A 27,297-nucleotide genomic window follows, 5' to 3' on the forward strand; every position below is an offset into this window, starting at 1 on the left:
CTTAAGTGCTCCCAGTGGACACTGGGCCAAATTCTTGACATCTATTTTGGAAAGAAGGAAAAAGATTTCACAGTACAGGAAAGTGCTCTAATATTCAGAACAACTGTGAACGGGATTCTCATCTCACCGGAGTTTGTCCGTAAGGTGCAACATGCCCTCCAATTTCTGGGTATAACTGTGTGTAACAAATGCAGCAAGTAGTAAGGCAAATGTGACACTGAGAACCACCTCCTGCTCAGCACTCAGTGGCGATGGGGATTGAGACTGTACCCCATCTATCTTTTTGTTAGACTACATTTTCTCTGGGCCCTCCATGAACTTGTGTGCTCCAGTGCCAATACAGGGAGAAGTCTACAATTTTCTTGCAGTTTCCAAGTCCTGCATTTCCACAGTATGCTGTTTGCTCAGTGTCTGAACCCTCTACCTGCATTATGATGTTCAGGAAGTCCAACATGCTGATAATGCACTGCTGGCAGTTACTAACTATAAAATATTAAAATGGTGTCAGTGACTCAGGTTAATTGCACAGTAGAAAACTTCTGTTACCATGGGATTAGTAGGGTCCACAAAAACAAAAAATTCCTCAAACTTTCACTGTCCCATCCACAAAAAGCAGGTCCCGACTCTGCAACAGACTCTGTGCCAAGAGGATCCTTGAGCCTGTGTGGTGCTCCAGATGACTTCAATGTGTCAGCACACCAGGGATGCCAGGAGTTCGGTTTTCAGCTGGAATGCCCAGTTGAAAAGGAACCCTGGCAGCTCCAGTCAGCACTGCTGACCGGGCCGTTAAAAGTATGGTTGGTGGTGCAGCAGGGCTAAGACAGGCTCCCTGCCTGCCCTGGCTCCACGCAGCTTCCGGAAGCGGTGGCATGTCCTCCCTCCAGTTCTTAGATGCAGGGGGACCCAGGAGGCTCCGCACACTGCCCCCAACCAGAGTGCTGGCTCTGCAGCTCCCACTGGCTGGTAAGCGCCAACCCCCTGCCAATCTCCTGCACCTCAAACTCTGCACCAGCCCTGAGCCCCCTCCCACACCCAAAATCTCTCACGGAGCCTGCACCCTACACCTCCACCCACACATTAACCCCCTGCACCAGCCCAGAGCCCCCTCCTGCACTCCAAACCCCTTGACCCCAGCCCAGAACCCCCTCCTGCACACCAAACCCCTCATCCCAGCCCCACCCAGAGCCTGCACCCCCTGCACCCGAACCCTCTGCCCCAGCCTAGAGCCCCCTTCCACACTTGGAACCCCACAGCCTCACCCCCAAGCTCAGAGCCCCCTCATGTACCCCCAAACCTCACCCCCATCCAGAGCTGTCACCCTCACCCTCTCCTGCACCCCAACCCCCTGTCCCAGTCCAGTGAAAATGAGCAAGTGAGTGAGGGTAGGGGAGAGCAGGTGACGGACGGAGGGGAGATGGAGTGAGTGGGGGGCCAGGCAGGGCAAGGGTGTTCGGTATTCTGCAATCAGAAAGTTGGCAACCTTACTCCACATGGGTAATGCGAACTACAGGATTGGATGTATATCTGAACTATATTTTAGGTCCAGATAATATGCTTCCCTTTTCCCTAACCCCAACAACACACCTGCAGATCCCCACAAGACTTTCCATGCTTCTGAGTTAAAAATGTGGATCAGATCCTCAGCTGGCATAAAGCAATGTAGTTACATTCAAGTCAGTAGAGCTATGTTGGATTTACATTAGCTGAGGACCTGGCTCGTGATGTTTTGTTCTCTCAGGGCCCTATTCAAAAGATTCCAGAGACAAAACAATCCCTTTTATGTGACAACAAAATATGGAAAAGATTCATGGCTACAGTCCCTTTTATAAACAGTCACTGAAAGCATGCAAAGAATGTGTTTATTGCCCTTTTCAGAAATCCAATTCAAGTGAAATCTGTATAAATCTTCTAAGGCTCTGCAGATATATATGGCTTTACCCCATATTTTAGAAGTGCTAAAACTGCACTGGGGTACATGTACATTTTAAAATTAAGACAGCAATAGCGTGAACCAGAAAAAGCCAACATTCAGTCCCACTCATCCTTTGGGAAATCAGTTGTCTGTAGCTAACCCTTCTGATCATTTCATATTTTTACCACTATGCAAAGCTATGATGATACTCTAGTAAGAGCTGCATTAAAATGAAAATGAATACTTGAAATTTTTATTGCAGTCTCCTGAGGCTGCATCCCAGGGCCTTAGAAAGGGTTGGGATGATCAGGCACAGCAGTGAAGGGACCAGAATCATGACACTGGACTATAATGTGCCATGTCACCACCACAAGGACATTAGAACAGTTAATGGGGGGTGGGCACTTAAGGCCCCCCCCCAAAAGTACCCCTCCAATTAAATAAGTTTGTTCTTGCCACATTCATAATTCACAACAAAATTTAACAGTAGCAAAATTTTCATGAAGCTTTTGGCATTGCTTAAGAAATTCCATAAAAGAAGAGCTAGCAAATTCACATGCTATTTAACTCACTTACACACTCTCAATTTTCAAGGGACTGTATAGAAAATGATAAATAAATATTTGTAACATCTAGAGTAAATAGTTTAGTTACCTGTTCAACTTTGATGTCATATTCCCCATGGACCTTTTTCCCACGAAAGCACTTGACCCTGGAAAAAGAAAAATGTCACTAAGTTATGTACAGTAATACATGCAAATTAGTGTACTTGAGAAAGGACATGTAACAATAGTCAGTAGCCAGGTTTAGTTTTCAAATGATTTTCTGTATATTATAAATATATATACATAACAGATTATTACACATTGGTCTATTTTACATACCCATATTCTCACACCAGCCACCTCCTCTCTTTCTTTCCATCATGGTACATAGAAAAATCAGTTTGCTTCCACCACAAGAGGTATCCCTAATGTTGTTGTTATAACACAATTTAATCCATATATATTATAATAATAAAATGGTTACTGACAACAAGATGTGATCCGACTTCCATTAAAGACAATGGCAAAATCCCATTTACTTTTATGCAAACAAGGGCCCTACAATGAATCATGTCAATCTGTATGTTCTCAGTTTACTCAGAAGCCTATTCTATGACAAACTCTGCAAAATCCTGCTCAAAATGTCAAAGAGTTGTGATCTGCCTTTTAAATGAACTTTCAGTGATGACCCTAGATGTGGCACTCAATGAACATCTGGGTGACCAATTTACAACACTACCACATCAACCTACCCTACCTCAAATATATTTATATTCCACTAGAGACAAAATAGGACTAACACATTTTGACAATGTGTTCCTCTGTATTTGTTGTTTATCTACTTAGCTTTGCTTTTTTTTGGAAGATATTTTTGGAGGAGGATTTTACTTCAAATTGGCATCCTAAACAGTCTTCTCTTACAAAGACTGTTAATTTTATTTCTTAAATAGCCTATGTAGTTATTTTAAAAACTTTATGCCTTGGATTCCAATGAGAATTTCATATTCATAGCTCTTAAAGTAAGAAAACCAAAGGCATATACCAACACTATAATACTGTTCCTCCTTCTTCCTACATCAGTGTCTCGTTTGATACCAGTGTTGCGCCTCTGCTGAGTGGGAGCAGTTGTCTAGGGCCTTGCAGGTTAGTTTCTAGTGGAGGAGAAATCAGAAAGGCAGAGTCTGGGTATATTCCAAATGTTATTTGCTTTATTTATACACATATACAAGTCTTGAAATGAGATGATCAAATAGCAATGACTTCTTATAGGCATCTCAGTTCAACACCGATCCCCTGACTCTCAAGGAACAACTCTGCCTCAAGAACTGACTCTAAACATAGATCAAACTCTTCTGCTGCTCAAGCAGTTCCCACTACATAACCCACCACACCACCACAGAATGTCTTCCCAAGAGTCAAAACTTGCTTTCACAATAAAAAAAAGAACTTGGGACAAATTGTTTAACTGACACCTGCCACAACAACACTTATTACACTAAAATCTTTCTTACTGAGAAAAAACAATTAAGAAATGGATTTTGTATAGCAAGCAGCTAATTAATTAACCTTGCCCCAATTATTCTCTGAAACTTCGCCACAGTAGCAAAGCAAACTCAGGTTGTCTTAATGTACTGTATCATCCAGAAGATGACAGCAAATCCAAGGAACCCATAAGTCCTGGAAAAAAACTATAACAGGTACATATCGGAACAGAAGGCCTGATTTTCAAAAGATGCAGAGCATAGCCACAGGTGCACAGCTCCTCAGAAAAAGATCTTAGGTGTACAACAGTGTGTAGCTTAATTGTCCAGACAGGTTCCCATTAGAAAATTAGGGACTTAGCTTTTATAAAATGCTAACAGCCTATTCCTGCTCCACAGACTCCAACTGCAAAACTCCTGTTGATTTCATTAGGAGCAGGAAGGGGTTCTGTTCAGTCATGGATGAGGTATATATGATATGTGATACAGTGTAAAATGATTTTAATTTAAATAGAACTACGTTGGTTCCAGAAATTAATGTTACAACAAGTCTGCCTTTTGGCATACTGAAATATACGTTTATAACACGATTCAGCTTTATGAATAAGTTTCAAAAGACCATTTAAAGATATCTCCAGTCTCACATTGTTTTCTCTAACAAATGCCAAGAACTGATTAATTCCATGGCTGAGGAAATGGAACTAAAAGTTTGTAAAATCGTTTTTTTTTAAAGTTCATCTTTCAAAGAAACAGCAGGAGTCATTTATTTCTCTAGATGACTGGGATCTATTTTATATATTGGCACATGTACTACATCTCAATTTAGGTTAAATACTGTCCATTAGATTCATCTTTTCTTTTTAAACATCCTTTGGATGAGGCAATCATTAAACAACTGATCTCTGGCATGATTCACATTTCAACAAATGACTTCAGCTTTGAAAATAAACAGTAATAGTAAGTGCTAAGTGATGCCATCTGGAGCCTGACAACAAATGTTAAACATGATGGAACTGGAAATACTTAAAGTGACTTAATTCCATAGTAGCATTAAAAACTGCAATGTGTCATACATACGCGCTCTCGACATTTTACTGAGAGAGTCTGCTCTGAATCTCACCAAAACATACATTATGGTCATGGATCCCTAGTATCAGATGACTAAACACTGGGCAATTTTTAATGTGTTTATTGACTGTGCACTAGGACCTAATTCAAATTTAACTACCCCTCAAATCACAGAAAATGCAGTACCACCCTACCTTAATTATTCCCAGCAACCTTCATAAATGACATGACTGCACATTTCTTAAGACAATTATTAAATTTATGTTCTTGTAGTAAAAAAAGGGGGTGGAAAGAATTAGCTCATACTATGGTGGTCGTGGTCTCTTTACAAAGTTTCGCTTAAGTACAGTTGGAAATTCCCACAGTCTTATCACTTTTGGCAGAGTGTGAATCTCTCCATCTCAGCTACTGACACATTTCCGTGGAAAATCAGGTGAGACCAAGGCTAGGATTTCTAAACCGGGTATTTTTTTTTAAGAGAGTATTGTTAGCTGTCAGATTAACAAAACATACTGCATCAGAAGAAAGTAAAAAATAACAACTCAGTGTTGATAGTGTAATGCGCAAGTGTGGAGGGGAGAAGAATGATGGATACTTTTTTCTTTCTCTATTAAATTCACTGTATAAACAGTTGCTTGCCAGAACGTAATGTACAGGAAATGGACAGGTATTAATACTAATGTCCTCTACTGAAGTTGTCAGCATCAGCACTTACATATAGGATCTTCTGAAAATGAGCAAAAATATTTACACATTTCATACTCTGGGTAAAATCTCACTTATTTAAAATCACACAACTCTGCAATATAGTTGTCAGAGATGCAGCTGAATGTGAACTCAGTACTAGCTATGCAGCTTTGGCAACAGCAATAAATGAAGTAGTGAAAATTTTAAAATATGCTGAATAAATAAGGGAGAGAAGGTGGGTAAGGTAACATCTTTTATCAGACCAACTTCGGTTCATGAAAGAGACAATTTTTCAAGCTCACACAGAGCTCTTCTTCAGGTGAGCTCTACATAAGCTCAAAAGCTTGACTCTCTCACCAACAGAAGTTGGTCCAATAAAATATATTACCTCACCTACCTTAACTCTCATATATGCTGGGACCAACATGACTACAACACCACCACTGCGAACACCACCTGGATAAATAACAAAGCCCTGCAATGTTTTCCTTTTAACACAGGGACATTACATTGGACCCTCAAATTATGAAAACAAGAATATACATTTCTATAGCACCTTATCATATCACAAAGCATCCCCTATAGAGCAAGAAAGCATGAAAACTGGCCCTGATTACAAACCCAAACTAAGGTATTGATTAAACAGAAGAATAGCAGGGTTCCCTTCTGGGGGGAGAAATGGACAATATGAAGATACATGTATTTTCCTGAGTGAGTTTTGCAAGCCACAATAGTCCAACCTCCAGTAACTGCAAGTCACCACTCAAACCCTTATATTAGCTAATTAATGCAATTGTTACATAATGATGAATGAGAAGGTTGCACCTATCATCAATGTTCAGATTTTAAAACTATTTAAGACTGAAGTACAAGTCGCAGAGGTCTTGGATAGACATACTCTATATTTTAACATCTATTCCGCATAGAAAACAATAGATCATTGGACATAAGTATAACTTTAAAAAATATAGTCCAGGGACCTAGTCCTGCAAACTTTATGCTCAAACTTAACATTGTGCATGTGAGTAGTCCCTTGGAGTCCACTCTAGTGCATGAAGTTACACATGTGTGCAAAGCAGAAATGAGGCTTAAAATGATATAAATGGTAATTAGAGGGAGATTTTCCGAAGTCCTCATTGTTGGACTACTTCTGACCCCAAATGAAGACACTGGCCATTGACTTCAGTGGGGGAAAGTTAAGGCAATGTTGAATGCTTCAGAAAATGTGACCCTCTTTTATCTTGCTGACCACTAACATCTCATTGCTTCCTTATACTCTCCTGCACTGGTCTGTCTGTATCTATTTGTTGTTTCTTGTCTTAGACTGTAAGCTCTCTGGGACATGAGCTCTTTTTGTTCTGTGATGGTACAGTGCCTAGTACAATAGGGTCTTGTCCACATCTGGGGCACCTGGGTGCTAAAATAATACAAATGAAATAACATTAATAGTAATAAATAATAAAACCACCTAATGCTGTTAGGGACTCCAGTGCATCCTTTCTGTGCTTCTTTATTAACTTGTGCTAACTCTATACACATTCTTTTTAGTTACAGTTTTGCTGACTAATCTCATTTTTTACATTACATTTCAATACTTATAAACCTAGAGTAGACGTCACTTAGAAAAAATATGTATGAGAAAAAACAGTGGTGAGGTAGTTTCCAAAACACAGAACTGTGGTTAGCTTTTCTCGTTTTTATCTGGCGTATGTTATTTGTTTAGTACCAACAACTGCAGAGCACTGCACAGATCATAGAGGAAGACATGGCCCCTGTCCTGAACATTTACAGTGTAAGGGCTTAATCCTGTAAATGGAAAGATAAACAAAAAGATCTGCAAGTAGGGTCCTTGATTTCAAAAGGACAAACTTAAAATAATTAAGAGAATTAGCAGGGAAATGGACTGGACTGCAGAACTCAAGGATCGACTGTGGAGGAAACTTGGAATTACCTTAAGTCAAAGCTGCAGAAACTATCTTAAGCCTGCATCCAACGCAAGGGAAAAAAATTGAAAGGTGAGGATTGCAGACCAAGCTGGATGAGCAGTCATCTCAAACAGGTGATTAAGAGAAAGCAGAAAGGCTTCAAGGAATGGAAGATGGGATGGATCAGCAAGGAAAGCTACCTCTTAGAGGTCAGAAAGTTTAGGGAAAAAGAGAGAATTGCCAAAAGCCAACCGGAGTTGGACCTGCAAGGGAAATTAAAACCAATAGTAAAATGTTCTATAGCCATATAAATAAAAAAAACAAAAAACAGGGAAAGAAGCAGTGGGCTCGCAAAGCACTGAGATGGGGGTGGAGATTAAAGATAATCTAGGCATGGCCCAGCACCTAAACAAATACTCTGCCTGAATTTTTAATAAAGGTACTGAGGAGCTAAGGGGTAGTGGCAGGGCGGCTAATGGAAATGGGGATATGGAAGTAGAAATTACCTCATCCGAGGTAGAAGTTAAACTCAAACATCTTAAGGGGACTAAACTGCAGGGCCTGGATAATCTCCATCCAAGAATATTAAAAGAACTGGAACATGAAATGGTAAGCCCAATACCACAGGTTTTTTATGAATCTGTAAACTCAGGGTCATACCCTCTGATGGGAGGATTGCTTATATAGTATCTATTTTAAAGAAAGGGGAAAAAAACTGATCCAGTAAACTACATGACTGTTAGCTTAACCTCAATTGTATGCAAAGTCTTAGAACAAATTTTGAAAGAGAAAGCAGTAAAAAACATTGAGGTAAACAGTAACTGGGATCAAATACAGCATGGTTTTATAAAAGGTAGATAGTGCCAGACCAAACTGATCTCTTTCTTTGAGAAGATAACTGATTTTTTAGACAAAGGAAATGCAGTAGATCTAATCTACCTGGATTTCAGTAACACATTTGATACAGTTCCACATGGGAAATTATTAGCTAAACTGGAGAAGATGGGGATTAATATGAGAATTGAAAGGTGGATAAAGAATTGGTTAAAGGTGAGACTACAATGGTCACACTGAAGGTGAACTGTCAGACTGGAAGGAGGTTACTAGTGGTGTTCCTCAAGGATCAGTCTTGGGACCAATGACTTTGGCACAAAAAGTGGAAATGTGCTAGTAAAATTGCAGATGACACAAAGTTGGAAGGTATTGCCAATATAGAGGAGAACCAGAATATCATACAAGGAGATCTGAATGACTTTGAAAATTGGAGTAACAGAAATGGGATGAAATTTAATAGTGCAAAGTGCAAGGTCATATACTTAGAGACCAACCATAAGAATTTTTCCTGTAAGCTAGAGACATATCAATTGGAAGTGACAGAGGATGAGAAAGACCTGGATGTACTGGTTGATAATAGGATGACTATGGGCTGCCAATGTGATCCTAGGATCTGAAGTATTTCTAGTAGGAAGTGTGAGTATCATTATACAAGGCACTGATGAGACTTCATATGGAATACTATATGCAATTCTGGTCTCCCATTTTTAAGAAAGATGAATTCAAACTGGAACAGGTGCACAAAAGGGCTACTAGGATGATCAGAGGAATGGAAAACCTACTTTATGAGAGAAGACTCAAAGAGCTTGGCTTGTTTAGCCTAACCAAACGAAGGCTGAGGGGAGATATGATTGCTCTCTATAAATACATCAGAAGGATAAATACCAGGAAGGGAGAGGAGTTAAGTTAAGCCTCAGCGTTGACACCAGAACAAATGGATATCAACGGCGATCAACAATTTTAGGCTTGAAGGTTTCTAACCGTCAGAAGAGTTAAGATCTGGAACAGCCTTCCAAGGGGAGCAGTGGGGGCAAAAACCCTAACAGGCTTCAAGACTGAGCTTGATATGGAGGGGATGGTAAGATGAAGTCTACAATGGTATATATCCAATCTGTGACTACTAGGAGCAAATATCCCCAATGGCCAGTGATGGGCCACTAGATGGGGAGGGCTCTAAGATACTATAGACAATTCTTTCCTGGTGTCTGTCTGTTGGATCTTGCCAAAATGTTCAGGGTTTCAACAGACTGCTATGTTTGGGGTCGGGAAGGAATTTTCATGACGTCAGATTGCCAGAGACCCTGGAGTTTTTTGGCCTTTCTCTACAGCATGGTGCTTGGGTCACTTGCAGGTTTAAACTAGTGTAAATGGTGGATTCTCTGTAACTTGAAGTCTTTAAACCATGATTTGAGGACTTCAAAAACTCAGCCAGAGTTATGGGTCTATTTCAGGAGTGGGTGGGTGAGGTTCTGTGGCCTGCAATGTGCAGAAGGTCAGACTAGATGATCATGATGGTCCCTTCAGGCCTTAAAGCCTATGAGTCTTAGCACCTGGAAGTTAAGTGATTTGCCCAAGATCCATGGCAATCAGGAATAAAATCTATGTATCCCGAGTCCCTGTCCACTGGAACACGCTGCTCCCCTGAAATGATAGGTTCTGAAAGGTGTGCTGAAGACCTGGAAATAAGTATTTTCTAGCAAGCATGCACACATTCTCTTCCCCACCCCCCACCACACACACAGTTCTTTGTTTCATTTCAACACCTTCTTATGTCTTAAGAATAAATTTGCTTAATATTATTTACTGGCAGAGGAATATTTATCCAAAGCCAACATTAATACATATTTTTGTGAGTGTTATGGACACTACCTTTTCATCTAGCAAGTTGAATTTAAAACACTCAACAAAATTAAACTCACCCCTGCGAAGTAAAAATCATCAGAAATCACCCATCTATTGTTTTTTGGCACCATGTTTTGTGTAGTTATCGGGGTATAACCTCTAGGCAGTAGCTACCCTTTAAAATGACTTTGAGAGAGATTTAGGCAGGAAGAAGCTATGATATATTTCAGCATCAAAGAAGAATTACACCACAGGTAACAATAAGCATTTCTTCAAGATCTACCTGCTTACGCATTCTTTTAAAACACAACTAACAACAGGGTCAACAATAGAACCATCTGATGACACATAGTAATGTTTCAGTGCCTCAATCTTGACTATTTGAAATGGCAGCACAATGCACAGCAAACACACACTAGGCTCACTAAAGCCAAAACCCTGCATTCAGTACAAATATGGGACGCAGTCCAGCAAGCCCTTGCTCATATGAGGAGTCTTACTCACTTCAGTGTGAGCATGTGTGAATAAGAACAACTTTCACAATGCTCCTGTTCCATTTGATCTAAGATGTGTAATTCACATTTCATGTCACTACAGTATCAACACACATATGTGGTCTGACTTCAGAATGGATCATTAATGTTCTGAGTGTCACTTTTGCCATTTGGATAACATGATGACCACGTTCAATGGGAAGAACAGTGTATACAATGGAGTGCAGCATCAATTTAATTAGACAAAAGTTAGTGCATTAGTTAGAACATTAGCACCATCTAGAACATAAGTGTACTTTAAGTAAGATGCTGCAATCAGATTTACACTGCAGATTTCAAAAATCTGGTTTACCAACAGTACTATATGCATTTAAGAGCTTTCAGCAGCCTCTATACTGCTATAGTTCTACGTAGAATATGCTTCTTAATCTTTAGGTGGAAAAGTATTGAACTATGCAATGAACGAAGGTTTTTATACACAGTCTAATACATTTAAATCTAAGTCTTTAAAGATACAATATTTCACTTATGTTGTGCAACCTAACATCTCCAGCTTTGTTATATGAAATCTGGTCTAATCCTGTTCATTATGATGCAGTTTACACAGTCAATGTAAGCTCATAAAGCACAATACAAAGAACATGTTAGGGCAGTGGTCCCCAAACCAGAGGAATGTTTGTGGGAGATGGGAGGGGGTGCGCAGCAGTGCTCGAGCTAGCTCCCACAGGAGAAGGGAGAAGGGGAAGGAGCGCCATGCTTCCAGCCCTGCTTCACCTCCAGACCAGCTCCACCTCCAGGCTCAGCTCTGCCTCCAAGCCAGGTATGTCCCCAGTCCCATTCCACCCCCAACCCCACTCCACCCCCAGCTCAGCTTTGCCCTCATTCTGTCTTTGCCCCCAGACCAGCTCTACCGCTAACCCCAGCTCCTCCCCTAGCCCAAGCTCCACTGTTGTGGAAGCCTTGACTGTACAGAAATGGAGCGTGGGCATGTATAGATTCTGTTAATGGTGGGGGTGGGGGCGCGACTGGAAAAGTTTGCACACCACTGTGTTAGGGTATCGAGAATGAAACAGGTGGTAATTTCTGTTATTTTCACACTGATTGTGGTAAGACGAAGAATTAGTTCCTGGATTAATGCTTATCTTTTATTTTTGCCTAGAATTCAACCAGTTCATTTCCAGATTACTTCTGTATTGTGATCTCCTGAAAAATATTCTAAGAAAGAAAAGGAGTACTTGTGGCACCTTAGAGACTAACCAATTTATCTGATCATAAGCTTTCGTGAGCTGCAGCTCACTTCATCAGATGCGTTCAGTGGAAAATACAGTAAGGAGATTTATATACACACAGAACATGAAAAAATGGATGTTTATCATGCACACTGTAAGGAGAGTGATCACTTAAGATGGACTTGCAATCGAGAAAATTTTAAAGAAAATCACTTCTTTTACAAATGCTCACAGTATAATTGTGTTGTATGGTGTTATGTTGTGTAGTGCTTTGAAAATGTGCTGAAGCTGAAAGGAACTGGTATCAAAGGAAAATGTCCAATAAGATGTGCACAGTCATTTAATTATATGGGCCTGTTACAAAGCCCATTGAAATCAATGTGAGTCTTTCTCTTGACCTCAATGGGCTTTGGATCAGTTCATGATATGATAGTTTGGTTAATGAAGCTTATCATATGGAATAACTACAATGCTAGTATGGTTATATTTTCAACATATAACACAAATACAATAGGATAATAATCACGATTGTCAATACATTATGCTGTAGTTTATTTTTGATCAGAACTTCAGCACTACTGCAATAGACAAAAAGTCTTCAATATGACTTACTTATACTGATATTAATTAATGCCAAGTCTTTAAAGATGTTTGGACACCAAATATAACACAGAAGCTTCTAAGGTCTGCTTTAATTTAAAAGGTTTCAGAGTAACAGCCGTGTTAGTCTGTATTCGCAAAAAGAAAAGAAATACTTGTGGCACCTTAGAGACTAACCAATTTATTTGAGCATGAGCTTTCGTGAGCTACGAAAGCTCATGCTCAAATAAATTGGTTAGTCTCTAAGGTGCCACAAGTACTCCTTTTCTTTAATTTAAAAGATGCTATTTTCCCTTCTTCTGGTCACATTATGTGATTACTGTTTGAACATCTAATCCATTCAGCATTTTGCATTACTCTCAAACCCTTATGAATTTCTAACACTATCAAAAACAACTTAATACAAGAATGGCTTTTTAAAAGACAGTTGACTACTATAATGTAAGTGCTAGGACACCTTTTCCAGAAATGACATTTATACTGGCTTATGCAAGAGTTTTAACCTATTGAGACAGAACCGATTAGACTGATGATGTCTATCACCAGTCTTCTAGACTACTGGCTCTGTACTGAGTAACATGGATTTTTTAACAGATCCCATAGCTCACAGTTCAGTCAGGGCAGTTATTAATCACCGATTCAGGGGGGAAAAAAAAGGCCCTATTCAATTGAAAGCACATAATGCCAAAGACATACAGGTTATTCTTTCCAGTGATTTACCATGTGGTTTGACACCTCATGGAAACCCTCAGTGAAATTTCTTGTTAATAACACAAGTAACATTATTTTCTTAACTTCTGTGTGTGACATGACTAACTACACCTCCCCATTCTGGGTCATATCCTAGCCTTTTGAGGAGAAAAAGTTTCACATAAAAAACACTAGCATCTTTCCACAAGGTATCAGAGAAGCACACCCTTGACTTTTTTTTGGGGGGGGGGGGGAGGGGGCATGTGCTTCATTTGTCAGGGACATGGCTTTTAGGACAGCTTTTTTACTGCTTACTGTTATCCAACCGTGGTCAAGATTCCTTTGCATCTGGATGGCTCCCCCAATAAAATATGCCTTGTTCTTCCCTTCATGTGTATAACCTATAATCACTGTCTCAGCTCTCCTTACACCAACCTTGTACATCTGAACATATGGAAATAGCATTACTGGCAAGAAAACTAAGTTCCATGGAAAGACCATGGTCCCAGTGGGTATTATTTCATGATTGCTCATTCCAGACAACATACAAAACCATAACGTATCACAATGATAAATCTATCATTTTAACCGGTCTTTTCCATCTCTGATTTATCTGATTATATTAGGTTGTGTAATAGTCTTCCAAGGGATGGGGTGAAAGCCCCATCACTTGGGACACTTAAAACTAGACTCAATGGAGCACTAGTAAATTGCTCTAGGAAACAATCCTCCACTGGCAGAAGGATGGAAAAAATAAGGTCTTTTCCATTTCTATGAGTAGGAGCAGAGAAGAGGTGCCCTGTGAAAAAACTATGAAAAAACTGAAGCTCCCACTCATCATATACTTAAGCTGCCTTACTGATGTCATCTTGAGATTCCTTCCAGACCTATGTTTCTATAACCACACTGCACTCCTCCCCAAAGTGATTAGAATGGTTGTACTGATCTCCAGGAAAGGGTGGGGTCTGGCATTGTTCACATCCCTTAGCATGCCAGGGGATGGCTGATCATGTCCCCCAAATCCAGGTGGTGGCTGAAGAACTGAATAGGGACAGAGCAGACACTTGTCCAGAGAGGATTCTCCTGCCTAGGCAGCTGTACAACTGCTGGGGTAGATTTAATTGTATTAAATAGCTTCTAGTACATTTCCCTGTCATAGAATCATAGAATATCAGGGTTGGAAGGGACCTCAGGAGGTCATCTAGTCCAACCCCCTGCTCAAAGCAGGACCAATCCCCAATTAAATCATCCCAGCCAGGGCTTTGTCAAGCCTGACCTTAAAAACTTCAAAGGAAGGAGATTCTACCACCTCCCTAGGTAACGCATTCCAGTGCTTCACTACCCTCCCAGTGAAAAAGTTTTTCCTAATATCCAACCTAAACCTCCCCCACTGCAACTTGTGACCATTACTCCTTGTCCTGTCCTCTTCTACCACTGAGAATAGTCTAGAACCATCCTCTCTGGAACCACCTCTCAGGTAGTTGAAAGCAGCTATCAAATCCCCCCTCATTCTTCTCTTCCGCAGACTAAACAATCCCAGTTCCCTCAGCCTCTCCTCATAACTCGTGTTCCAGACCCCTAATCATTTTTGTTGCCCTTCGCTGGACTCTCTCCAATTTATCCACATCCTTCTTGTAGTGTGGGGCCCAAAACTGGACACAGTACTCCAGATGAGGCCTCACCAATGTCGAATAGAGGGGAACGATCACGTCCCTTGATCTGCTCGCTATGCCCCTACTTATACATCCCAAAATGCCATTGGCCTTCTTGGCAACAAGGGCACACTGCTGACTCATATCCAGCTTCTCGTCCACTGTCACCCCTAGGTCCTTTTCCGCAGAACTGCTGCCTAGCCATTCGGTCCCTAGTCTGTAGCGGTGCACTGGGTTCTTCCGTCCTAAGTGCAGGACCCTGCAGTTATCCTTATTGAACCTCATCAGATTTCTTTTGGCCCAATCCTCCAATTTGTCTAGGTCCCTCTGTATCCTATCCCTGCCCTCCAGCGTATCTACCACTCCTCCCAGTTTAGTATCATCTGCAAATTTGCTGAGAGTGCAATCCACACCATCCTCCAGATCATTTATGAAGATATTGAACAAAACGGCCCCAGGACCGACCCCTGGGGCACTCCACTTGACACCGGCTGCCAACTAGACATGGAGCCATTGATCGCTACCCGTTGAGCCCGACAATCTAGCCAACTTTCTACCCACCTTATAGTGCATTCATCCAGCCCATATTTCTTTAACTTGCTGCCAAGAACACTGTGGGAGACCGTGCTAAAGTCAAGAAACAATACATCCACTGCTTTCCCTTCATCCACAGAACCAGTAATCTCATCATAGAAGGCTATTAGATTAGCCAGGCATGACCTTCCCTTGGTGAATCCATGCTGACTGTTCCTGATCACTTTCCTCTCATGTAAGTGCTTCAGGATTGATTCTTTGAGGACCTGCTCCATGATTTTTCCGGGGACTGAGGTGAGGCTGACTGGCCTGTAGTTCCCAGGATTCTTCTCCTTCCCTTTTTTAAAGATTGGCACTACATTAGCCTTTTTCCAGTCATCTGGGACTTCCCCCGTTCGCCACGAGTTTTCAAAGATAATGGCCAATGGCTCTGCAATCACAGCCGCCAATTCCTTTAGCACTCTCGGATGCAACTCGTCCGGCCCCATGGACTTGTGCACGTTCAGCTTTTCTAAATAGTCCCTAACCACCTCTTTCTCCACAGAGGGCTGGCCATCTACTCCCCATGTTGTGATGCCCAGTGCAGCAGTCTGGGAGCTGACCTTGTTAGTGAAGACAGAGGCAAAAAAAGCATTCAGTACATTAGCTTTTTCCACATTCTCTGTCACTAGGTTGCCTCCCTCATTCAGTAAGGGGCCCACACTTTCCTTGGCTTTCTTCTTGTTGCCAACATACCTGAAGAAACCCTTCTTGTTACTCCTGACATCTCTTGCTAGCTGCAGCTCCAGGTGTGATTTGGCCCTCCTGATTTCATTCCTACATGCCCGAGCAATATTTTTATACTCTTCCCTGGTCATATGTCCAACCTTCCACTTCTTGTAAGCGTCTTTTTTATGTTTAAGATCCGCTAGGATTTCACCGTTAAGCCAAGCTGGTCGCCTGCCATATTTACTATTCTTTCGACACATCGGGATGGTTTGTCCCTATAACCTCAACAGGGATTCCTTGAAATACAGCCAGCTCTCCTGGACTCCTTTCCCCTTCATGTTAGTCCACCAGGGGATCCTACCCATCCGTTCCCTGAGGGAGTCGAAGTCTGCTTTCCTGAAGTCCAGGGTCCGTATCCTGCTGCTTACCTTTCTTCCCTGTGTCAGGATCCTGAACTCAACCAACTCATGGTCACTGCCTCCCAGATTCCCATCCACTTTTGCTTCCCCTACTAATTCTTCCCGGTTTGTGAGCAGCAGGTCAAGAAAAGCTCCCCCCCCTAGTTGGCTCCTCTAGCACTTGCACCAGGAAATTGTCCCCTACGCTTTCCAAAAACTTCCTGGATTGTCTATGCACCGCTGTATTGCTCTCCCAGCAGATATCAGGAAAATTAAAGTCACCCATGAGAACCAGGGCATGCGATCTAGTAGCTTCTGCGAGTTGCCAGGAGAAAGCCTCATCCACCTGGTCCGGTGGTCTATAGCAGACTCCCACCACTACATCACTCTTGTTGCTCACACTTCTAAACGTAGTCCAGAGACACTCAGGTTTTTCTGCAGTTTCGTACCGCAGCTCTGAGCAGTCATACTGCTCCCTTACATACAGTGCTACTCCCCCACCTTTGCTGCCCTGCCTGTCCTTCCTGAACAGTTTATAACCATCCATGACAGTACTCCAGTCATGTGAGTTATCCCACCAAGTCTCTGTTATTCCAATCACGTCATAATTCCTTGACATCACCAGGACCTCCAGTTCTCCCTGCTTGTTTCCAAGGCTTTGTGCATTCGTATATAAGCACTTGAGATAACCTGCTGATCGCCCCTCATTCTCAGTATGAGGCAGGAGCCCTCCCCTCACAGACGTTCCTACCTGTGCTTCCTCCCGGTATCCCGGTATCCCGCTTTCCCACTTACCTCAGGGCTTTGGTCTCCTTCCCCCAGTGAACCTAGTTTAAAGCCCTCCTCACTAGATTAGCCAGCCTGCTTGCAAAGATGCTCTTCCCTCTCTTTGTAAGATGGAGCCCGTCTCTGCCCAGCACTCCTCCTGTCCATGCAGGATTTCTTTCTTTAGCACTAGTTTATTGTTCAGTATAGTTTTAAATATTCCAAGTGATGAGGCTTCCACAACTTCCCTTGGGAAATTATATTCAACAGGGTAAGAGAGAGCTCTGTCAGGAATTTATTTTTCTTACTTAATTCAACTCCCATTTTCTCTCTTTCCTAATTTATCCTATTAGGCCTTGTTGTATTCCTTTTTTTTTTTTTGTCTGCTAATGAACTCTATTTCCTTAGTGTAGCTGCAGAGTATTGTGTCTTTATTACACTTGGCTAACCAAAATGTGTTCAGCTGTTTTAACCTTTCCTCATAAATCTGCCCCTCCTGCCTGCTACCCAGTTTTGTTGCTCTACTCTGAATGCCTTCCAAGTTGTCAATATTTTTCTGATAATAAGATGCCTGCCTGAATAAGATATTCCAAATGTGGTTTCACTAGAGCTGTAGCCAAGGAGACGATTGTCTTCTGTGTGTAACCCATATTTGCATTTTCTGGCCTTGTTTGATTCCATGCTCTATTGCAAACTCATGTCTAATTTGCTGGCCATTCTCACACCCTCTCTTTCACCATCACTACATCATAGGTTTCTTCCTCCCATTAAATGTGTATGTTTTGGACTATTCTCCTGTATTATCTTGCATTTTTTCTAGTTAATTTTTGAATTTCAGCACTTGAATTTCAAACACAGGGGGTATAGAGCCACTGACTTGCGAGGAAAAGGCAGACAGGCAGAATCACCAACAAGACATACTGAGACCTACATTGTATCCTCTAAATATAAAGTTCTAGAAAAGCTGTGCTGTACGTTTTTACAGTATCTATAATTAAGGCTATGATTTAGTCACAGGTATTTTTAGTAAAAGTCATGGACAGGTCATGGGCAATAAACAAAAATTCACAGCCAACTATCTGTTCATGACTTGTACTATAAATACCCCTGACTCAGGGGGGACTGCTGAGGAAGGGAGCCCCGGGGCCAGCTTTATCCAGAGCCCTCTTGTAAGTCCTAGTATAGGGAGCATGCTAGGGGAAGGGACAGGCAGATGTGAGTTGAAGTGAGAGCTGAACTAGCCATAGCACCTAGAGTCTGGACTGCTCACACTGAGGGCCATTTTAGCCCCTGCAGCAACCTGGAAAGCCTCCTTTTCACCCACCTGATTGTCTTCAGTGTTCCATCTTTGTGGATCAACCACTCCAAATCTACTTTGGGATTGAAATATACAATTTGAAAAAGTACTGTTGTTGCTTTCTCCTGCGCTCTGGGTTGCTAATCTTGCCCACCTACTTTCTTAATATATATATGAAAAACTGGGCACAGGAGTGCACAGGATGCTGCAAGTGTCACAATATTTTTTCAAGGGATGTTTTGTAAGGTGAAACAAGTGCTCTTTCATGACCAAACAGCCTGCCTTCCTGTTAATGTCTCAAAATCCCACACCTCAGATTACATAATATTTACCATTAGCCCATTACTCCTGTACAAGATTTATAGTCATTCTGTAATTTCTGTTTTTCTGCACAAATGATAAATGAAAGTATTTCTTTAAGCGTTCGTTCCCTCACCACTAGAAGACTAGAAGTCATACTTGACGCAACATATTACAATCTTTTCCAAGTCTGTTAGACTCATTAAAGCTAACAACTTTTACACTTTTCTGTGGACAGGCTCATAAAAGCATTTGCACTCTTTATTATAATAATATTTTTAAAAATTGCAACTTTAATGCAGAAAAATATCAAGCCAAATATACAAGACAAAATTGTGTAATACTACAATTGTAAATGTTGCCAAAAGGTCTAATAAATCCAGAGCCCAGCAGCCAAAATAGAAAGTATACGAAAGGAGAAAAAAAAATAAATTCCATCAGTGAAAAATGGTGAGGTACATGCAGGCTCATTTAAGTTTTGATGTTTTTACATTTTAACTTTGTCTGGAAGGATGTAATTTCATGTACTGACATCTCCTGTTTCATCCATGAACTTAGAGCTCCTATGAGTGTTGCATCATTAACATGCCGTATTATTCAATAATGTAGTTAGTACACAAGGGCCCTAGATAATGAATGACAAATGGAGTGTTTTGGAAAGTGTCATTTTCAGGATTGTTCTTTAAAGATGGGACGTCTCAGCTGATAGCAGTAGGGTTCTTTATACAGAAATGATGCAATACACACCGTTTTACTTCTTGACTTGGTCTCGTGCTTTTATTGTACCTGTATAGATAATTTAAGAAACTGCTTTCAGAATTCCCCTTCTACTAAAAAATGCATCAATCACCACACATGTTTAAGTTCTGCCCTCAGACAAACCAACAATATATTAGGCACCGTTCACATAAAGGGAATGATACAGTCCCTGCCACGAGGTGTTTACAATCTCAGGGCCCAGCCCTACAAATGGCTCAGTGTGGGATACCCTTGTGTCCACCCAGACCCACACCATCTTCAGGAACATGCCCACAGAGAACCAGGTACCAAATAGGATCCAAGACAACAAGCCACATATAAAGGGTAGAGGAGAGGGATAAACAGGATGCACTTCTACCTTGATGCTTACAACAATGAATTAACACATTTATGTAATTAATTTCTCATAAGCATTATCTTGAAGGAGGACTTGCACTTGTCCAGGCAGTTTAGTGAGTTGGGACTGTGGTATAGTCTTGCAAGAGATGTGGTACAAGCCCCATCTCCGGAGACTAAACTCCACAAAAACAATAGAAAAAATAGGAAATACTCTTCGTTGCTAGATGGATGGTTATGCTCCATTGAAGTCAAAGCTCCTACTGAACAGTAACAGAAGGAATACTAAGTGCTAGATGACTGAACAGCTCTTTCATCTGTATTTTATAATTCTATGACTTTTTATCCATGAAACCAGTAAAATGATTTCATCTGTCATCAAGCTTATCACCTTAATTTAGTACTCTGAGACCATGCTATCCTCTCCTACTTTGTATCCTGCCACAGTGAAGGGAACCCTTCAGCCTCTTAAACATAGAGCTTACTCACAATTGTTAACACTAATTGTAACCATGTTTTGTGATCTCAATAGGTTGAATGTAGCGGGCACATTATCAAACACACGAAGGTCAGGGATAGCTTTTACACACTGTTTTCAAGATTCCTTTCATTTTACTCATAACATTACCCCCAAAGTATTTGATATTTGCATAATCCTAATCATGGGCCAAATTCTGAGTTCCCTGCTTGAGTCAATGAGAGTTCTGCCTCACTAAGGACTTTAGGATTTGGCCTCATGTTAAATTTATTAATTATTATTATTTCAGTAGTGGCTAGGAGCCCCAGTCATGGACCAGGCCCCTATGGTGCTATGCTCTATACAAACACAGAACAGAAGGACAGTCCAGGCCACAAAGATCTTACAACAATCTAAGTAAAAGTCCCTTCCAAAATGATTTTGTTCTAATATGCACTATCCATAAAGTCTGATACAACTGATGAAATACTACAACATTTACACAGACACATGGAATGTTTTCCTTTTTGTATATTTCTCTGCAGAGTTGAGATTCATAAAATATACCGGAGACTGAAATTCTCTCCTTTGGGCAATGCAAAGGTGCAAGATTTGCAAGAGTGACTCAGAGGTGAAAGGATATCTCTATATATCCCATTACCAATACCTGACATCATCAAGTTCCCCTGATAATGTTTTGAACCTCTCACTGCTCTATTATTAATTAATTGTATTACAACAGGGCCTAGAGGCCACGGTGAGGTCAATGCTCCATTGTGTTAGGCAATGTACAAACATACGGTACAAAACAATCCTTGCCTATCAAAATTTACTTCATTTTTCTATTGTGCTGCTGTAACTGTAGAAATGTATATTTAATAATCTTAAACTGAAGACTATCTTGTGCTGATCCTTTTCTCCTCATATTTCTCTTCTCAGAAACCATGGTCTGTACTAACTCATCTGTTTAGGAACCTTAATAGGTTTAGTACAGCTGGCAGTGTCTTTGTGAAAGTACAACACAATGAAGTACAGTAGATGCTGTCCTAAGTTTTTGCTGCCCCCTTCTGTAGAAATAAATGTATATCAGCTGAAGAAAGTAATTTCTAAACCAAGTTAACTGTTACTAAATAAAGACCTGTAATTTCATTTTTCTTACTTCCAATGTCTTTAAACAAGCTGTACGAATACTTTATTAGCACCCACTCCCTCCACTATTTTGAAGAGTGGTATGTGCCACTGCACACCACAGAGCTAGTTGAAGCCAACAGGACTACAACTGACAATGTTATTAGACAATATTATTACAATCATAACATTAAGAATGTGCCTAAGTGTTTGCAGGATTCGGTCCTAGGGGTGGTTCATAGCATATATACAATGCTTTTGGATCCTTTGGGATAAATGCAATAATCATCATCATCACCACCTGTATTTAGACAGTGAAAAAATTGTCTCAGTAGCAAAATATTTAATTTATTTTACTTGACACATGCATTAAATATACTTCAGAGTGTCACCCACTTTTTTACTTAAATCACATCTTGAAAATATTTTACATGATAATGCTGTTTTAAAGCTTTTTAAAAAAACGTACTTTAATGCACAGCACTAGCAAATATACATAAGGGAATAATTCTGCACTGGTATTGGGATAGACTAAATTACCTGTAATATTAATGTTTTCCCTTTTTATTTCTTTCTTGTTTTAACTGACATCAGTGAAAAAGAATACCCTTAAATCATTTTCAGACGTGCAGTTTCTATGGGCTTCTAATGTAAATAAGACTTTGAGATGCATTAGAAAGTTGGATGTGAACTTAGGGCCTGGTCTACACTGGGAGCTAAGTTTGTTTAAGTTAAGCAATTTCAGCTATAAAAAATGTGTAGCTGAAGTCGACATACTTAGAGCTATCTACTGCGGTGTCTTCACTGTGGTAGGTCGACAGCTGACGCTCTCCCGTTGACTCCACCTACGCTTCTCGCTCCGATAGAGTACTGGAGTCGACGGGAGAGCGCTCGGCGGTCTATTTATCGCATTTTCACTAGACGTGATAAATTGAACCCTGCTGGATCAATTGCTCTGGAGATAAGTGTAGACATGCCCTAAATGTACCATTCCCTCAAAGAAAGGCACAATCCACATTGCGGAAAGGCAGGGCACAGCAGACCAAAAACCCAATCTAAAGCTATTACTCATTATTATGGAAAAGCAAGCTTCAGAGACATGCATCTATTCACAAACTTGCTTCGGAGGAGGAGGCATGCTCTATCATGATAAAGTCTACTAACCCCTTGCAATCCTACTTCATCAGCATACTCAAAATACAACCACCACCAGAAACACAGTATATCAGTAATTCTGGGCACACAGGAGCTCCACGTTAGAAAATGGCCTTGATAGTATTAATTTCTGCACATCTCATTGTGACTCCACCTCATTTTTCTGCATTCCTTTTGCCACTCTCTATAGGGAAGCATGCTGCATGGAGTGGGGTCCCTTTTCCCTCGTTGCTGTTGTCTATATTCCTTCTTTTGTACACAGCAGCTTTGACACGTATGGTGTGAAGCTCCCTCGTTGAGGCAGTGTGGGGATAGTGCTATCTGATAGAACTGGGAAAAAATTTTCAGACAAATAGTTTATTGGCCCAAAAATGCAGTTATGGAATGACCGAAACTATTTGTGAATTCGGCGAATAGTTTCAGCCAGAAAAAAAAGGTCAAAAAAGTCAGAACATTTTGTTCCAACTCAGGCTGTCAATTAATCACAGTTAATGCATGTGATTAACGCAAAACAAATCAACTAGATTTTAAAAAAATAGTCATGATTAATCAAAGTTTTAATTGTTCTATTAAACGATAATAGAATACCAATTTAAATTTATTATAAATATTTTGGATATTTTTCTACATTTTCAGATGTATTGGTTTCAATTACAACACAGAATACAAAGTGTACTGTGATCACTTGACATCATTATTTTTATTACAAATATTTTCACTGTGAAAAAAGATAAACAAAAGAAAACAGTATTTTTCAATTAATCTCATACAAGTAGTGTAGTGCAATCTCTCCCTGCTGCCCCACATCCTTGGGAGGAGTTCCCCACAAAAAGCCTGCAGAGCTGCTCAGTCAGGGCTGACTGCCGAGGAGGAAGGACACTAGGAGGAAGGACACTCGGCAGAGGCTCCAGCCCAGGAGCCGTTACAGCCTGTAGGGAGCCAGGGTGGCTCCCCTCCGAACCAGAGGGTTAAGAGCCACCCTCTCAGCCTGAGTGGGCGGGGCCAGACCAAGCTTCCGCCAATCCCTGGAAGGGGAAGGGTGGGACAGGAAGTACAAAGGGCGGGGCCCTCTGCCCAGTGAAGGAAGCGCCAGGGAGGGAGACAGACACAGGCTGCTCCCTCGCGATCCTGCTGATGACCTAGGCGAAGCCCTGGGCAAGGAGGAGCCTGACCGGGAGGAAGGCCTGTGGCAACCAGGACTGCCAGCCGCTGAATACCCAGAGGACCTGGAGGGGCCTGACTGCAGCCCGGGCCCGCGTGAGTCCGATACAGAGGGGGAGCGGGAGTGGCCCGCAGCGGAATACTCGAACAAGATGGAGGGACCTGAGCTGCCCGCAGTGGAATACCCGGACGAGATGGAGGGACCGGAGCGACCCACCTGGGAGACCGGGTAGGAAGTAGCCCAGGGGCCGAACTGCACCGTGGGGTGGGTGTGTTTGGTCAGCGGGCGCGGACAGCCCCGCTGACCCAGCGGCAGGACTTTCGCCTCCCGCCACTGTCAGGGCCCTGGGCTGGAACGCAGTGGAGTTGGGTGGGCCTGCGTTCCCCTACCCCGGTCCCCTGCCTGAGGGGCGCGCTGCTGACTCGTGCCGGCGCTCCCCTGCCTGAGGGGCACGCTACAGATTCCGGCCGGCACACCTTCCCCGCTAATTCCCCAATGCCCGGAAGGTGTGGCTGAGGCCTGCCGGTGAGACCATAGCCCTACATCACCCCTAGGGGCTCGGAGGACTGACCAAAACCTGTCACAAGTGGTGGAGAATGCGGCAGGCGATCCCAATCCCTGCCGAAAGGGGTTAGTGCGAGGGTGCCTCTGAAGCTCCCCTACTGGAAAGATGGAGATGGAAAGGCTTATCAAGTTCCTGGGTGAGAGCCAGCAACAGCAGCAGCACCAATTCGTGCAGCAGCTGGGTGCCCACCAGCAGCAGTTGCTTCAAACCCTGGGGGCCCAGCACCAGGAACAACAAACCCAGTGCTTCCAGCAGCTTGCAACCCTGTGGCCGGGCCATGGCGGTGCTCAACTGGAGCGGGCAGCCACCCCGACCCCTCCCGCCCCACCGATTCGTCTGGCCAAGATGGGGCCTGAGGATGACCCAGAAGCCTACCTAGTGACCTTCGAGCGGGTTGCCTCAGTGGCTGGTTGGGCGCCTGACCAATGGGCGACACTCCTCGCCCCATATCTGACAGGGCTAGCCCAGAAGGCTTATTGTGGGCTCCCAGATGACGAGGCCCACACTTATGCTCGAGTGAAAGCAGCTATCTTGGATGCCTTCGACATTACCCCAGAAACCTTTCGGCGACGGTTTCGGGAAAAGGTCTACCCACCGGGCGCCAGACCCTGGTGGCCCAGGAACCGAAGGACGCGGGTACCCGATGGCTCCAACCCGAGCGTCAAGCCACAGCTGAGGTGATGGAACAGGTCATCCTCGAACAATTCGTGCACATCCTCCCACCCCAGGGGAGGGCTTGGGTGTTACGGCACCGGCCACAAAGTCTGAGCACGGCTGTCGCGCTTATGGAGGACTTTCTCGAGACTGAGGCCCCAACAGGACCGGCCGCCCGCCCCCCCAAACCCTGGACCCAAGGCACAGAAACTTGAACGGAGGGGGCCCACCTCCAAAACCAACACGCCCCACCGTACCAGACGACCAGAAGGCGGCAGGACCGAGTTTTCCCGACAGCCCGAGTCAACACCACTCTCCGGCCCTGGACACTTAATCCAACCACCAGGCCCCAGCCCACTCTGCGGCTCCACTGGTGCCCCCACGCGGCCGGCGCGCCCAGAGGTAGGACATTGTTTCCAATGTGGTGAGTATGGGCATCTGCAACGGGGCTGTTCTGCAATGGACTGCAACTTTGGCCTGGTGTGCGCCGGGGAGCGATGGGCCCGTCTGCCCTCCGTGGCCAAACTGACAGCTCCCATGGAAGTTGCTGGAGTTCCCGTGGTGGGTCTAGTCGATTCGGGCTGTGGGCAGACCCTTGTCCGCCAGGCGCTCTTCTCCAACACCAAGCGGATCGTCGGGGAAGTGCGGATTCAGTGTATCCATAGAGACGTAAAATCATACCCCACGGTGCGGGTCCCCATCACAGTGCATGGAGTAACTCAGTTAATGAATGTGGCGGTGGCGTCATCCCTCGCCTATCCAGCGATCCTGGGCTGTGACTGGCCAGACTTCATCGAGGTGCTCCAATCCCTACCTACCAAAGAGGCGTTCGAGGGAGCCCTGCCTGAGAAGAAGACAGGACCTGACTTGAGCTCCGACCCTGGAGCTGACCCAGGCCCCACCCCCGGGCAGGATGGCCTGGAAATGGCGGGTCCCCCTCCTGACCTGGTGGACTTTAGCCGAGATCAAAGGGAGGATCCTACGCTCCGGTTTGCCTATGAGCAGCTGACCTGGGTGGATGGTGAGGTCGTGGAGGCGCAGCGCACCACTCAATGGCCCAGGTTTGAACTCAACCACAAGCGGCTCTACCGCCTTGACCGAGACCCCCAGACCCAAGAGGTCCGGACCCAACTCGTGGTCCCTCGCATCCATCGTCAGGCTGTCCTGAAGCTTGCACATGACATCCCAGCTGCCGGCCATTTAGGGCAGGAAAAAACTGTGGCCAGGGTCCTGGCCAGGTTCTTCTGGCCCGGCGTCCACCGTGAGGTTAAAGAGTATTGTGCGTCGTGCCCGGACTGCCAACATGCAGCCCCGGCCGGGGTACGGAAGGCCCCCCTCGTCTCGTTACCAGTCGTAGGTGTGCCATTTGAGTGGGTAGCAATGGACCTGGTCGGGCCTTTCCCAAAAAGCAAGGCAGGCCATCAATACATCCTCGTCCTGATGGACTACACCACCCGCTTCCCGGAGGCCATCCCGTTAAGAAGTATCGCTGCGGAACTCGTGAAGATCTTCGTAAGGGTGGGCCTCTCACAGGATATACTCACTGATCAAGGGACCAACTTCACGTCTAAGCTGTTCCGCGAGGTATGTGCCCTATTGGGGATTAAGAAATTGCAGACCTCGGTCTACCATCCCCAGACTGACGGATTGGTCGAGCGGTTTAACCGGACCCTGAAGGGAATGTTGCGGCATTTCCCCACCCAGGACCTCCGCCAGTGGGACCAGCTGCTCCCTCCTTTACTACTGGCGATTCGAGAAGTCCCACAGGCATCCACGAAGTTCTCCCCGTTTGAGCTCCTCTATGGGCGGCGACCCCACGGGGTGCTGGAACTCTTGAAGGAGACTTGGGAACACAACCCGTCCGCAACACAGGGTCTCTTGCAATATGTCTTACAACTGCAGGGGCGGCTGGCGCGGGCAGGCGAGCTCGCGAGGGAGAACTTAAACACCGCCCAAAGAGCCCAGGAGCAGCACTACAATCGGGGCGCCCAGGCTCGATCATTCGGGCCAGGGGACCGAGTACTCCTCCTGCTCCCCTCGGAGGAATCAAAGCTTTTTGCCCGCTGGCAGGGACCGTATGAGGTCCTCCGCCAGGTAGGGCCAGTAACCTATGAGATTCG

At 43.5% G+C, this 27,297-nt stretch overlaps 1 protein-coding gene across 1 annotated transcript in view; it reads right to left on the reverse strand.

Moving 5' to 3' along the window:
- The window catches only part of SYN2 (synapsin II), a 411,884-nt gene that overhangs the window by 194,231 nt on the left and 190,356 nt on the right, over positions 1-27,297 (reverse strand). Inside the window, exon 2 of the mRNA XM_077821776.1 lies at positions 2,567-2,624. Coding sequence (XP_077677902.1) covers positions 2,567-2,624 — 58 coding nt within the window. The remainder of the gene's footprint in view (positions 1-2,566; positions 2,625-27,297) is intronic.

The sequence above is a fragment of the Eretmochelys imbricata genome, chromosome 7 (genome assembly GCF_965152235.1).
Source record: "Eretmochelys imbricata isolate rEreImb1 chromosome 7, rEreImb1.hap1, whole genome shotgun sequence".
In the NCBI taxonomy this organism is placed as follows: domain Eukaryota; kingdom Metazoa; phylum Chordata; order Testudines; family Cheloniidae; genus Eretmochelys; species Eretmochelys imbricata.